Genomic DNA, 15,891 nt, shown 5'->3' on the forward strand with positions numbered 1-15,891 from the left:
GATAATTAGCAAATCCTTCTATAGAATACTAATAGAAAGCTGTTAACAAAAAATATAGAGATTTTAAAAATGAATCAACAGTAAAATACCCATAATGATATACTGATTGATCAGAATGATGCATAGGTAGTATCTTACTGACTGACTGACTGACAGTGAGAAATCATCTTTAATTATTCAAAATTCCTCTTTCTGAATACACATTTAGTATACACTTCAGAATAAAGGACTTTCATAGAAACTTTGATCAAATAGGCCTAGGCCAGTGGTTTTCAAAGTGGGGGCCGCGAGGGGGTGCCAGGGGGGCCTCAGCAAGTTGGAGGGAAAAATAAAAGCAAGAAATAAATACATCTGAAACATTTAAAATATACAATGAGGGTTGTTATACAATGCCATTATAATAATGTGACACATATCTGAACATATTTCCCATGATAATGACTGGGAATAATAGTAGAGGGATGGCTCATATAGCAGAAAGCCCCAAATACAATTTTTACACACTGTATGCTCGCAAAGTGGTTGTGGCTAAAATAATTATTAGATTAGCTTAATGTATTTTTACATTTGCCGTTGTATTGTCGATGGGTTTAATAAAACATCAAGGGGGTCCTTGGCCAAGTGGTATTTGGGGGGCCTTGTCGTGGAAAGGTTTGGGAACCCTGGCCAAGGCTACCCTTAAAAGCAACTGTTGACTAGCCTGGATGTCAGCCGAATTTAGCCCCGCCCACAATATTTGAGGTCGGAAAGTTCAAATTCTGACTAGAAAAACAATGGCATCTAAACAAATCAGTGACACAAAAAATACAGATGTACAGAATGGTGGAGTGTAATGACGTTGACAGTAGGATGCATTTTTGTGTATTGTAAGGCCAATAGCCTGCATTTGAGCAGTTGGGATTTTCACAAGGTAGAACTTTTTTAAGATTGGCATAAACTGAAGCTGATAAAAATGTCTCTTTCTTTTGGCTAGGCCTAATCAATGCCATGTAGAGCTTTCAGGTTAATTTCCACGGGTCATGGAATTTCTGGAATTTTAGAAAGTCTATTCCAGACATGGAAAGTCAAGGAATTTTATACATTTTGGGGTAAAGTCATAGCTCATCCGGCTAGCAAAGTCATGGAATATCAGGAAATTTTATTGTAGCAGTAAGTTTACTTGGCAAAATACATTAATACAAATGTGTTTCCACGCAGACATGTGTTATTAGCTTTATTGCTTGCTTGAGTATCCCAACTGTGTTCATTCAATGCCTATTTATTCTTCTAAAAAAGTAAAAGATTCTTGAACACTACACGGGTGCTCTTAAATCATTGGTCAGTAGTCAAGTCAAGTCAAGTCAACTTTATTTCTATAGCACATTTAAAAACAACTGAGTTGAACCAATGTGCTTAAAAGTATATTGTATTCATTAAGTAAGTTAATTAAAAAAAAAAAATTGTCAAGGAAAAGTCATGGATTTTAGGCCTACATTTGACTTAGAATGGGAACCCTGAGCTTTACATTAGAGCATTTTGTTTGCTTTGTTGCATGGACCAAGACCGCAGCCTAGTGCCGTGTGAGTAACATGGAAGACAAATCCAAAACTATTTGCCTAAAACACCTCCCAGTAAGTGGTCCAGCAAGTCCAGCACAGTTTACCCCAGTGGTGTTGTGTTTCCATATTACCTCTAGAGGGTAGAAAAGTACAACCTTAACAGCTGTGAGGTCCCAGATGCAAAGATGACAATATTGGACAATATTAACTGTCACAGCTATAGCCATCTTTTTGACTAAATAATAACAAAACTAACTGAACTTATTTTGAGAACATATGGAAACATAAAGCAATGAAAGCAAAATACTTTCATCTTTGTTGTGCAAAACAAACATATTCATATTTTTGTGATGCAGTGATTGTATAAAACTGCCATCCATTAACTCTAAATGAGTTTTACAATACAACTTTAAAATGTGAATCATATAAGGCCTTGGGATTCAGACTTCTGACTAAGACTATATTTGCCCATCCTGTAAAAAGACAATGAAAACCAATTGATTTTTTATCATGTGTCATGTCCGCATGCGCACAGTGTCTGCACAATTGTTTATAGTGGGAGGTTTAGACTGTTTCCTCAGGAAATAGCATCATCTGTGGCAGAATACACAAGACCTGGCAGACCGTCTGGGGATCTCAGACCAAGGAGGAACATGAACTATCCATACTTAAATACCGGCAGCAGATAGCATTACCCTGAGAAGCTGGACTACAAAGCGCATCAAGGTTTTAGAGGTAGGCTATGATTTTATCCTACTGATATTGCTCACTGTCTACACATGTGTTCTTTGTTCTTAAGACATTGGAAATGAGATAACATGCCAGAGATGTTTTCTAACAAATAGCTTGAATGAATCAAACAGACAAACCACTGACTGCCCACAGAATCTATTCTATTTGTGATTTGTTGTGTAACTTTGGAACGTATAACAGAATTAGACAATAGCCTTGAAATAGCAGGATGTTGTTAATTAAGTGCCACTTATATTATATTATATTACATTTTTTAATTCACATGTTTCAACTGTGATCACAGTAGAAATCAAGCAGCTTGGACTCAAATGAGAAAAAAAATCATATCCCAAGACTCATGGGGGGGTCATTGATTAAGCACTTTATTCATCCACCTATAGACCTCAAAGATCTGTCAAATGAATTTTCATTCAATGTGAAATGTTCAGTGATAGTTATTTTAAAGTGAAAAAATAAATGTCATATGACTGTCATGCAAAACGGCACCTTAAGAAAATAGCAGAAAGTAGATAGTTGTAATTCAGAAGAAATTACTGTATGGATTTAAGGTGTCAAGACAACACAAATCATTTCACAGCAGTTCATCCGATCAATCAGATGATTGTTTTTTTTTTCAGGAAAGGCTTTAGTTTGACCTGAGCACCTTTGTAAACTACTTGTCAAAATTATGATTTTGGGTAAAGATGTCTGTCATTGAAAAACAAAACTACCACTGGATTAATGACTATGACACATTTATTGGCAATAATCTTTTATAATCTTTTAGAGTTTTATGCTAGTTTCACAATGGAAACAATGAGAAAAGATCCAACCTTAATGGTAGTGCAGGAGAGATTGCGCAGAGATTGCGCAGGAGGTCGCGTTTGTTTGTGTTTGTGTTTATATTTATTAGCAGACACTTTTGTTTTGTCCAAAACAATGTACCTTATATTTTAACCAAGGACCAAACCAAACACGCCAGAGACCCACCCCTCACCCCTCCCTTCAGTATTTCCACAGAAACTCCACGCATGGTTTTATTTTGGTTTGGGGGACAGGCTGCCCCAACTTTGTCTCCTGTCTTCGGAGCCTGGGTTGCCTAGAGACGTTTTTTTTTTTTGTGTTTTTTTTTTTTACAGTGTACTCAGGAATGGGCAGTGGTATAAGAAGATGATTGCTGAATGTGACAAGCAATGTTAAGAGGAGCAAATTTATTCTGAGAAGGGGAAAAAAAAGAAGAAATAAGTATTTTTAACAAAAAAATACACATGTCACAATTATTGGCACCCCTTTTTTTAAATCCTGTCTTTTAATTCTAAAAATTCCTTCCCACTCCCATTGCCATATCAGCATAATACAATATCCTTAGACGTCTCATATAGCATCTCATAAAGTTGGGGAATAGGCAGGGGATTTGAGAGCATTTCTCTTCACAGATTATCTTACATCATTATTCTTAGGTCTTCTCCTCTTAGGTGCATTCTCCTCTTAAGATCACCCTGCACTGGTTTTGTATGGAATTCAAATCAGATCAGAATGCCCAGGTATTTATGATGATATGTGACCCCTAGGTATGTTTTTTTTTCAGTATAGTCAGTCTTCTATTTCTGCCAAACCTCAAATATTCTGTTCCCCCACCCCCCTTACCATCCTCCTCACTTTGTGTGTATAGGGCCAGATAGACATGGGTCTTTTTCCAGGCAAGTTTGTAAGAGTTCCATGGTGAATTGTCGTATTGGAACTTCTTAATATGGGTATTTTCAGGCAAGCACCAGTTTTTTATGCCCATTTCCTGACTTGCCCATTATTTCAACGGTGTATTATCTTGTCTTTCCCATGTTGAAAATATACTGACTCTGAGGTTATTTTTACACCTCAATGAAACAGGAACTCATGAATTAATGCTTGAAAGATTATAAACACTCTGATTACCTTAAAAAAGTTTAATATATAAATTAAGAAATTAAGCTATGTTGTTTCTGTTATATTTTGTTTATATGATTTTCTAGTGTTGCCAATAATTGTAGCATGTGTATTTTTGAATATTGTTTTGTTCTCCTTCATGGTTGGATTCCTCCTCATTGTTTTCATTGTGAAACTAGATAAAACAACAAAAAATAATTTTTACTCATCTTCACCAGGATAAATGTTGAGGGCACTGTATTCATGATCAACGTGCACAACGAGTTGAACTATAGGCCTACTGATGTTGCTGATGTGAAACAGTGTTATTTTGATGTATAGAACATCTATCAAGTGATGGAAGTATTTTCCATATTAGAATGGTATCTTAGAAAAGCACTTTCCTAAAACATTGGGCAACAGATTTTGTTCATTGTGCAATGCTCAAACTAACACATATCATGGCATTGATTACATTGGTTGTGTCAAGCTTGTTGTTTAATCATATTCAGCTTGCTGCCACACTGTACCTTTTCTTTCTTTTCATTGATTAACTCTCATCATGGATCCCACTGATGGTTACATGCACTCACAAACATGTAAAGCTATTTTACCTGCCTCCGCTGTACTGGTGGCTCATACAGAGATGGTGAAGTTGTTTACAACGGTGGCCAAAGTTCTTCCATGTTGTTCTTTGTTGTTTAAATAAGGAAGTTCAAGCACATAATGTATCTATTTTTGTCTTTCAGTTTAAGAAAGACCTCCAAGCCAGAATGCCCTTTCTGAAGAAGCTGCCAGGGCGGTCAAAGGGTTGCCACAACAAAGGGGAGCTAACCATGCCAAGCTGCAATCTAAATCCATTTGAGGAAGTGGACCAGCAGTGCCAATACTTTCCAGAGGAAGCTTTGGCGTTAGAGAGGTCCCAGCAACATTGTTCCTTCGACAGCGAGGCAGAGGAGAATGGAACCAATCAAAGAGGTTCTAGGAGCAGTCAGCCTCTCAGGGGAACCTTAGTCAAATTATACAGCTCCTCACCTCTGAAGACACTGGGAAAACTGGGAAAGGAGCTGCGTAATACAGCTCGCAGCAAGTGGGGAAGCAATGCACCTTCCCAACGCAGCTCAACTCTACCATCTGAGAAGAGGAGAAATAGTCGGAGGAGTTCAGAAGAGATAATGACCTTACTGCGCTACAGGTGTGTGTCTGTGTGGGTGTGTTCCCGGGCGTACGCAAGTTTTATATAATATGTTAATTTGTGAGAGGAGATATTTCTCTTTCAGTCCATAGTTGTGCAAATATTTTACATATTGTATTGACAGGATCAACTGTGTTAAGCTTGAGTGAATATTGAATGATGTGCTCCTAGTGTATATTACAGTGTTGGAGATAACCTGTTGTTTTTCTGTTAATGCAGTAAAACAGCACAGGTAAGGTTATTTGTGGAGTCTAATCTACTTCTCAGAGTATTGCTAACAATGTCTTTTTTTCTCCACCACTTTTACGTGTAAACCCTTTGGGGTCATGCTCCAGTTTGGCAAGCCTACGCAAAGAGTCCACCTGCCGAGAGAGCCTCTATGGTGGAGACTATAATCTTGAGACAGATGATGATGCCCGCAGACGCCCATCCTTCCTGCGCATAGTTAGTCTTGGCAAGCTTCGGAGGGAGTCAATGGTGGACCGCATTTCCCAGGAGGCCGAGGAAGAGACGGTGGAGGAGCCACCAGAGGTCAAACCGAAAGAACCTCTCTCCGGTACAGACATGAGGGTTAATGATGTTTTTATAGCTGTTGGCCATACATTGTTAACCTGACTTTCACCAGATGAATTTTGTTCTGCTTAGCTCTGCCTAGCTTCACTCACATCCATCTGGGACCTCTTCCATTGAGAGTGATTTCAGCACGAGATTGTATGGTAGATCCAATCAGGACGCAGGGCAGGAGTTTCATAGATGTGACGTAGCGTAGAAACGACTGTGAGACTGTTATTAGCGTCACGGGTTGGCTTCGATGTGAGTGGTTGAAGTAGCACGTCAATAGATGACGGACAAGTGGCTTATTCAATCATATGCAAGCATTTTTTGATTAGGCCCAGCCTTCTGAAACACCATTCCAATGGATCGGTTCCAGATGGATGAGTGGAGCTAGGCGGAACGAAATTCATTTGGCGAGAGTCAGGTAAATACATTGTAGCATCACTGTATCAAAATAGACTAACACTCTCCTTGTTCTCTTTTTGTCTCAGTCTTAGAGATCCTGCGGCTTGTCAATCAAAGGAGTCTACTGCTAGCTGATACCCACATTCAGGAGCTTGAGCGTGAGTGTGAACTCGATCACCATCCACCCAACATGGCACCATCAACCTCACGTAGGTCCAGTGCAATGTCCACAGGAAACCCTCCTGAGACAATGCCCACCTCCTGTGTCTGGGATGCGGGCCGGCGCAAGGCTAAAGACGTGGAGCTTCTTTACGAGGCCCTGCTGCAGGAGATGTGGGACGTGGTGCGGGAGTCGCTCCGGCAGCCCTGCGCTGGCCCGCAGCTGGGCCTGGTGGTGCTGGTCATCCAGCAAGAGGAGGCGGCCGACTCCGCCCGGGCCCAGAGGGAAAAGACCCGATCTCTTCCCAGCAACAACGATGAGGGCATCCACGAGGGGCTGTTGATGTACCCCACCCCCAGTGACTCCCCCCAACCCTCCTGCCGGCCTCGCAGTCTCATGAAACGCTGGGAGGAGGCTGTGGGAGAGGCTGCAGACTGGTCGCTGCCACAGCCAGGGGGCATCTCAGCCGGCCAGTTGGCCTCGTTCCTGGAGCGCCTGAGTGGACGTGTGCTGGAGGACCTGGACGCAGCGTGTCGGAATGTGGTGGCCATTTACCCAGAGGACTTCAGGGCTTTTCAAGTGTATGTGCACAGCTACCACAGGGCTGTGGCTCAACGCCTCAAGACAGTTACAAGTGGCCCACTCCAGATAACGGACACGTATGCACTGCTGGACTGGATCTACAATATCTACAGCAGGTATTGTTTCAGTGTTTCTAAGGCGGGGACCACATTAGCCAGCGGCAAGCGGCAGGTTTCCTATTGTTCTCTCTATGGTTCGGCAGTGGAACGGTGGCAACGCTGGCATAACGCTAGGGTTGAACAAACTGAGCGTTGAACTTGGTTCAACTTTCAAAGCGCAACGCGAGCGTATTCAATTGACAAATCGTTTGTGTTGCTTAGGAACAAGATAGAACTTATTATGGTCTGAACATTGCGTTACGTTACGCTTGCCGCTGGCTGATGTGATCCCCTCCTAAAGGTTCAGTGACAACACAACTGGTGATGCTGATAGAACTTCTGTTAAATTCTCTTGAAATTATATTTAGCTGCAAGGGATGAGGCCATTTTCCTTCATGTTAGTCTGTATGGATCACACATTCAAAGTATTTCTTTGTGTGTTGGTAAGGCTTAATTTGTTTCAGATAACATTTTATGATTGACAAATTACAATTTTGTTTAACTATCTTTAAGGTCTAGATGTGTTCATGATGTCTTTTACCACTAAGCCAAAACAATGCATTATTTTGTTATAGTCTGAGAGGGAGTTTGTAATGCATGACACTGATTCATGGTCTGTGATGCAGGGATGTTCTCGGACCAGTTAGCAATATGGCAACCCTTGACTGTACCCAGCTGGAGCCACTATTACCACCAAAGTGTATTGACAGACTGGAACAGGACTGCATCAATACTGTTAAGGTAATGAGTGTTATGTGTGTATGTTTTTTTTTTCATTATTTTACCTGTTGGTTGTATGTTATGTCTCATTTTCTTTTAAAATGTATAAAGCGTACTGAGACCATGTTGTGTGATGAGACTGCGCTATAAACAATAAATTGATTGATGTCATTAGGACCCAAAGCACCCACTAAGTTAGTAAAACCTATAAAAAGGGACATAATTCTGGTCCTTAATTCTTATGAGATGTGGTGTTGTTTATGATAAAAAAAAACAATAGTGCTAAAACATTTATTTACTAGTGTTTATGGTTAGGCATGGTTCTGGTATAGGTATAATTTAATAATCCTTAGTTACTGTACAATGGAAGCCAAGGTCCCCACTTAGACATCCAAATAAGAATGTGTTTGTATTTGCATGTGTGTGTGTGTGTGTGTGTGTGTGTGTGTGTGTGTGTGTGTGTAGGACAATGTAAGCATAGAACTCTCACAAGTACTAGAAGATGAGGAGAGGAGATGGGCCCAATCCATGCACATTGAAGAGTACCAGTCCAACCTCGCACGTTCTGTTATACAGGTCAGTAACTCACACACCTGACACGAAGAGGGTGGTCTTAATGACAAGAAAGACTTTTATTTAGAGTTTATGCATAATGTCTTTCTGTGTTTTTAGCGATTGAAAGTAGACATCGACAGATCAACAGCTATTAATGAACAGCTTGGAGCTCGAGTAGCTCGCTGCACTCTTAGTGGCCTGGCAGACTTCCTGCAGAGGTAAGGTGGTGAATAAAGTTTATTGAACAGATGATAATGCTGTAAAAAATGGTTCTGATGTTGGTAGTAACAGTTATCGCTTTAATTGCAGTTTTAAAAGAAAGGTTGAGCTGTTCCATGAGACACAGGCTGATTTTGGGGACAAAGGGGATGGTTATATCTCCAAGACAATCGCTCTTGTCAATTGCATACCTCCCTTCAGGTAAACACATTTTAAGAGGCACATAAATAAAAGTTTTTTGTAAATGTGAGATGTTAAGAATATATATTAAGAACATATATATGTGGGTATATGTGTTATATAATGTTCTGTGTGCATGTTTTTGCTCGTTCTGTTTGTATGTGCAGAACAACAAACTTACCTTTGTGTATAGAATAGGCTATATAATAAGCCTACCACTGTGTGTGTACTTGTGCCTCTAGTATGTGTGACATATGTACCTTGTTGATTTCACAGGAACTTTGTTGAGCGTTGCCGGCAGTGTGATTCCCTGGGGAGTACAGACTCTTTGGAACATGCTCACTCCTCTCTTGAGACCATTGTCAACCAGTCAACCAAAGTTCTTACCGACAAACTGTTCGATAACATCAGGGTGAGAGATTTATTCACATGCATAAACCATTCTTAGTTTACCCTTGTTAGTGGTAATACATTCCCTGCTGCTCTAGTATGTCAGGGTGTTGTTCCGGGGTTTGTCCTCCCAAGACCTATTTCATCCGGTTTGTACATATAGCCACTGGCGTATGCCAGATTACATAACTCCTGAATGCAATGTCATTTCCCTTAGCTTCCCTGATGCAGATGGTGAATATCTTAGTCATGTCCTTCCCAGACAAAAAATCAAATAGACTATGGCTGTGCAGTATAGGGGGAAAAAAATCATTGCATGTGTTTACTGCTTAAACGCATAGCTGGCCAGCTGTTGCTGGACCTTGTATTCTAGCAGTTAAGAGGACAAATAGTTCTCATCTCTCTACCTAAAGGCTGACAAAGTTGCTCTGTACCTAAAGAAACAATTTTGTTGTTGGGTGTGGGGAGGTAAATAATAGAGAATAACATGTAACTGACTGAATGAATTCAAGTTTCAAAATGAATTTCAGTGTGAAATATGAATTTTTGTTTTGAAACTGATAAATTAATCATTTCTATACATCTAGGTAGGATCTGTGTTATTTTTACTTCTTTTTTACTTTTCATAAGGCGAGCATTTATTAACCAAACTATGGTGCAAAAGAAATATATATATATATATATATACATAATATAACAAGGAGAAAAAGAAATGTATATATCATAGATACAAAATTAGGAGGCTTGAGCGAGGCAGACAAAATATCTGGAATTGAACATGGCTTAGAACCCTATTATCAAGTTCAACAAACAACAGAAGTTCAGTGGATCATAAATCAGTCAGATCATTAGCTGCTTTCAGACATAGGTGTAAGTTCTCATGTTCTGCGGATATCAAGCCGTTGGGCTGTATATCTGAACAACATAACTGGACATTTGGAACCTCAAACTTAGCCGGCTCTTACACTACTCCCCTCCTAGAATTTCCGGGACGTTATGTAAATGAGCTCATGTCTGAACTAAGCGAAGAACATGCTGGGCTGTGATTGGTGAATGGTATGTATTGTATACTTTCAAAAAAACATGCAGTCGTGCAACAAACAGATATTGACCTTTTGTCAGCTTCGCATACCGTAATACAGAAAGTGAACTGTCTTTGCCAGCTCTTTGACAATAACTTGTCTGTACTGGTTTTCTCTAACGAGGGATCCAGGCTTCCTGAATGAGGACGTTAACACACAATAAGCTAGACACTTTGTGTACTTCCCACTTCCAATAATTTGGCTATTGCTGAGTCATACTCTGACAACATGCCAGTTGCTCTTGAATAGTCCACCACTGCTCAGATCCCAAGCTGTGGTCCATCAAAAGATGAAGTTGTTTACAATTGCCTTAGTGACAACATTATTATAAAATCTGTTTAATAATTCAAAACAATGCTCTCTCATTCCTTACGAAAGCTGTTTAATCAATTTAATTCAATTTTGGATGACTAATTTAAAAGCTGCCAGAGAACTATTTATGCAATTTTTTTGTAAACCACTTTTCAGAGAAATACAGAGATATGTCAGTATATGAGTACAAATGAAAAATAACACACACACACACACACACACACACACACACACAAACACACACACACATATTTGTGCAACTTGATAATTATCCATGCCAGGTAAATACCACAAAAGACAAAAAAGGGTTGGGATGCTTTGATGGGCAACCAACACTTATTTGTAAGGGCAAACTGCCTCGTGTTGTCTCTGGCTACTACTAATAATAATAATACTAATAATAGTTGTATTAGTAATGAGAAATATTATCGCCTCTCATGAAACACTCAAACATTTTGTTTTTTATACAGCCCTTCTTTGACAAGCTGGTAAAGCGAAAATGGCTGAATAACACTGAGGCATATGAAAACATTGAGATTACCATCAAACAACACTTTAAGAAGTTCCGTAGAATGGACTGTCCTCCATATCAAGTAATCATTTTTTTTTTTTTTTTCTTGTCCTTGTTACTTGTCCTTGTTATTTGTATTACAGTTACAGTTATGTCATTTTGATCATATTTTAAAATCCTTTTTGTCTGATTGACAGGTCCTAGTGAATGAGGTACATAGGCGTGTCTTGATTGAGTATGTCCGTGCAATCATGAGAGGCCGCATAATCTGCACATCGCTCAAAATGAGGAAAAGGGTGGCTTACAGACTTCAGGACGAGGCCAAGCAAATAAAAGCACTTTTCAAAGACCTGGTTAGTACTCAAGTGCCTTTGCTGTATCACCTTTTTTAAAGAGCTTTGCAGTAACACTTTTTTAAAGAGATATATTAGTAGTAGGAGTATACATTTTTTTATTGTTATTGGAATACTCAAATATTTTCTCCCCATTCCACAGGAATCTGATTGCTCATGGCTTGACAGTGTCATTGCACATTTGGCGGATATTATTCTTCTTGAGGACATTCCGTCAATACAAATGGAAGTTGGAGTACTGGTGAAGGAGTTTCCAGATATACGGTGAGATTTAGCCTCAAAACGATGCATAACTGTTAGAACTGTCGCTATATTCACTGGAGTAGTAAATATTAGTAAAATGTTGTAGAGCTGGTCTACCCTAGCCTAGAAATCTAGACGCATCCTAGCGGCGGCAAATTAATTTGCTCAGCCTGTACGTCTAGTATCAAACCATAGGAATTTCTATTGGCTGACGCCGTGGACGTCATCAAATCACAACGCTCTATTTTGTTAGAGAGTCTTAAGGCGGGCTTAACAGGATGATGACAGTCCTACGACGGTGAACAAAAAGGAAGGTGGATATGGCAAACAAAGACCGGTTGTTTGAATCGGCGTTGGTGTCAACTTTGGAGGAGTTGGACTTGTGCTTTTCTTTGAAAGTTGAGCAACACAATGCACTTAAGTCATTCCTTTCGAAGAAGGATGTATTTGCCGTTTTGCCGACCAGATACAGATATGGTCGTAGGGAAGGCCTATTGCATGCCTAGGCAGTTTGAAAGACAATTCTCCGCCCGCCCCTTGGATTAAGCGAGGTGAATGGGTCGGATTTCAATGATATGGGATGGCCCGCCAGGCTAGGTCTACCCCATTGTCATTTCCAATCCCACCACCTCTCTCCTCCTCAGATCACTTCCTGTCAATTCCCCACGTCACACACACACATACACACACACACACACACATATACATATATATATATATATATATATATATATATATATATAGAGTGAAATGTACACTGCTCAAATAATCCAAGGAAAATATAATCCTTGCCTCAAATCCAAGTGGTATCGTACACATCACACAGATTACTGACATATCAAATACTTGATATTGTGTCACATGATAATTCTATTCTATGATATTCTGGTTTAAGCCAAAAGTGATGGGGGTGGTTAGGTTACTCTGGGGCAGATGTGCTGTCGCTTTTGCGCCCACTTGAGGCGTATTTTCTTCGCAACGTTCGCGTAAAAACATGCCATCTTGGCCATCATAAAAAACAGGCCGCACTTGGGTAAAACCGCAGACTGCGGAGAAGGAGTATAAGAGACACCTTCAAAGACAACAGAATCTCTATTCAGAGCACCATTTTTGCTTCTTTGTACTATAGCCTATCAAAAGCAACCTTAACTTTCACTGGCCTTTTGAATGTCTTACTTTCACTTTCACGTCATCTACTCAAACTTTTCTACTTGCTATATTTGACCAATCTTCTATAGCCTTCGTGCATAAGTAGTTTGAGTAGAACTACTGCTCTCCATTATCTCCCTGCTTGCTGACGTCTTATCAAGTATTGTATTATTTCATGATCGCTAAACGTTTGATTCCTTTTAATCTTGTCATCACTTAACTATATTCAACTGCACTTGTGATTGAAGTAGGCTAAGCCGTTCAGTTGTGAATGTTCGCAAATTGCAGTAGGGGGCGGAGAAAGGCACTGATTATCCGATGAACGGCAGGTTTGATAAATACCACGTAAACTGAAGAAGCTCAGCGTGCGCTTTCTGCAGGTTTAGGCATGGCGCAGATAACGGTGCGTTCCGAATCTACCTACATCTGGCCCTCAGTGTTTTTCTCCAGACTACAGTAATCCTGTGTTCATGTTTTATTAATCGTATTATACAATATGCTTGTCATGGCAATACATTGTGAGAGATCAAGATTACTGATATGCAAACCTACGCATTTCTATGGCCACTAAAGACAACAAAGAATTTTGCAAATGATATATTGCCCCAAACAGGCATTTTAAGGAGGATGCAACTTGAAAGACAAACTTGTTTTGGCAAATTCCAGAGGTTTCTTCAAGGTCGGGATGTCCAAAATAGTTTAGCTAGCATATGTTATTTTAGCTTTATTCCCATCCTTCCCAGGGCACCGAGGGCACCAGTTTGTGGGCATAGATATGCATGGTGATAATGAAAGGCCAAGTGCTGTCACGTAGTCCCGTTGCCATTATTTTTAGGCAGATGTGTTTTATAGACAAAAATGATGGTCCAGGGGGTATTTACAGGCAACGTGTTTATGTATTTATAAGTGATAGAGTGGAATTCAGGAGAATAGGTCATTAGCTGAGTGGCAAATCTCCTGCTGACGCACAATTCAATGCGGCTGTCAGGAAATAGCCGCCAAGGACTTCCTGTTCCTGCCATCCCAACGGGAGACTGGCTGGTGCCTCACATAAGATCAAAGAATGAGGGCCCCAGCTTCAGGACACATGTTAAGTCACTCAAGAAAAACATCTCTTATTTTTTGCAAACAGTATGATGCTTTGCAGCATAACCGAGCTGATTTAAAATCTTCTCTTGAAAATGTTCTGCAATTTTCATCCGTCTTAGAAGTCCAAGAAAATAAGTGATGTCAGTTAAGATCATTTTATAATTCTGCTTCAAGGAAGCCACATTTATATGAATTAAAGAGCACCAACTCTTACTATGAATCATCTCAGAACAATTTCTGTATCACAATTTTTACATAAAAAGCCTATAGCCCTAGCCTGAGAGAACCCAGGATGGCAGATGGCACTAGCACAAAGCTGCCATCTTTGCCCATATAAGGAGATCTGGGTACTTCCTTTGGGAAAATAACATGGGGATTTTGAATAATGACACCTGTTAAACTCTTGCAGTGACAAATAAGTCAGAAATGCAGACGCTTTGCCCTACACACTTTTGTCAGAGGGTTTTGTGATCTTCAGTACGTTAAGATGGCAAACTTTGATTTTTGCTACATGGGAGCTAATCAAAGCTAATTTTACCAGTGGTTACACTCCTTGAAAATCAGAAGTCAACAAACGATTTCCAGACCAATTTTTAATTGAGAATTAGGTCTGGTGTTAGCGAGGATACCATAGCCCAAATATGTTATATATTAGTGTCTGGTTTATATGTTATTTTTACATGTCATAACTTCTTACCATCTACTCTCCTAATCACTCTTCTTTGACAGGAGGAGGCACATCTCGACCGTACTAAACATGAGGGGGATGATGCAACAGACGCAGCGGCAGGTGATCCTGGGAATAGTTTGCGACCTGGAGAACAGCGAGAGCCCGATGCATGTGCCTCGGGACCACACCCTTTTCTCTGAGATCCCGGTGACCAGCGAGGTGTCCTGTCTCGGACTGGTGGTGATTCGCATGGCACTGACTGTATCTTCATGGGTGTCAACGATGTGGCCCCACCATAGACACAGATATCGTCATCGACATGGTCACACATAAGCATCCCTTTAGCTGCCTATTATGGTGCAGTATTTTTTGTGGGAGTTCTATTGAGGAGACAATATGGTTATCTCAGTATTACATAGGATGATAGATGCAATGTGTTTGTAAAACAAGCCAAATAATTGTACAAAAGCTGAAGACTAAGGGCTAAGTTAAAAATGAAGATGAAATATATTTCTTTATAGTTCTTCTAAGTCAAAAGTGATTACATAGTCTTCCTGTCATAAACCTATATTTGCACACATGCATACTTTGCAATACTGTATATTTATGTTATATTACTTTGGGTTAGTAAAGTATTTCCTTTTTTTTCATACGATGGGCATTGTCTGTTTTACAATTCAAAGAATGATGAACTGCTGGGGCAAATTCAAGTTAAGGTTGCAAGTTCAGTTAATGACAATTCCATCAGTTTTGTAATTTTGTTTCAATTTGTAAGTAAAAAAATAAAAAATAATGTTTTGGAAACTTGTTGTATTGCTTTGATCATGGCTAAAATTGTATGTACAGTTAAAAAATAGGATGCAGACAAGATTGGTTCCCAATCCCTGCACACATATGGCATCTTTGGAGGGCACTGTATTAACCAAATCTACCTGTTACCTTGTAGTTTAGCCAAAGTCCTTTTAAGCAAGTCCCTCCACTTGGCGGCCATATTGCAACACTTTTTGGGCACTTATCGGGCATCTATTTCAGGTACAACTGCGCGTGCACAATGCTTCACAAATCACGACATACCAACTCGGTCCAGCTGTGAGATCACAACACATGATTGGCATGATGTATTCACATGCCAACTTTTGGCGGCAGAAGGGGCGGAATAGTAGACGACTGCCATGTTTGTGTTACAAACTAACCCCATACATTTCTATGGGAGATTCTTGAGTGCTGTGTCTCCTCATTAGAAAGTCTCTG

At 39.9% G+C, this 15,891-nt stretch overlaps 1 protein-coding gene across 1 annotated transcript; it reads left to right on the forward strand.

Moving 5' to 3' along the window:
• The first annotated feature begins 2,064 nt into the window (after positions 1-2,064).
• Positions 2,065-15,444, forward strand: exoc3l2a (exocyst complex component 3-like 2a). Its single transcript, XM_048229718.1, has 13 exons — positions 2,065-2,273; positions 4,922-5,367; positions 5,703-5,923; positions 6,414-7,185; positions 7,794-7,908; positions 8,353-8,463; positions 8,560-8,660; positions 8,752-8,862; positions 9,118-9,253; positions 11,096-11,218; positions 11,334-11,489; positions 11,632-11,753; positions 14,700-15,444. The coding sequence occupies exons 2-13, from the start codon at positions 4,946-4,948 to the stop codon at positions 14,971-14,973; spliced, it is 2,664 nt and encodes an 887-aa protein (XP_048085675.1). The 5' UTR covers positions 2,065-2,273; positions 4,922-4,945; the 3' UTR covers positions 14,974-15,444.
• The last annotated feature ends 447 nt before the right edge of the window (positions 15,445-15,891 follow it).

Source organism: Alosa alosa, chromosome 20 (genome assembly GCF_017589495.1).
Source record: "Alosa alosa isolate M-15738 ecotype Scorff River chromosome 20, AALO_Geno_1.1, whole genome shotgun sequence".
Taxonomy (NCBI): Eukaryota; Metazoa; Chordata; class Actinopteri; order Clupeiformes; family Clupeidae; genus Alosa; species Alosa alosa.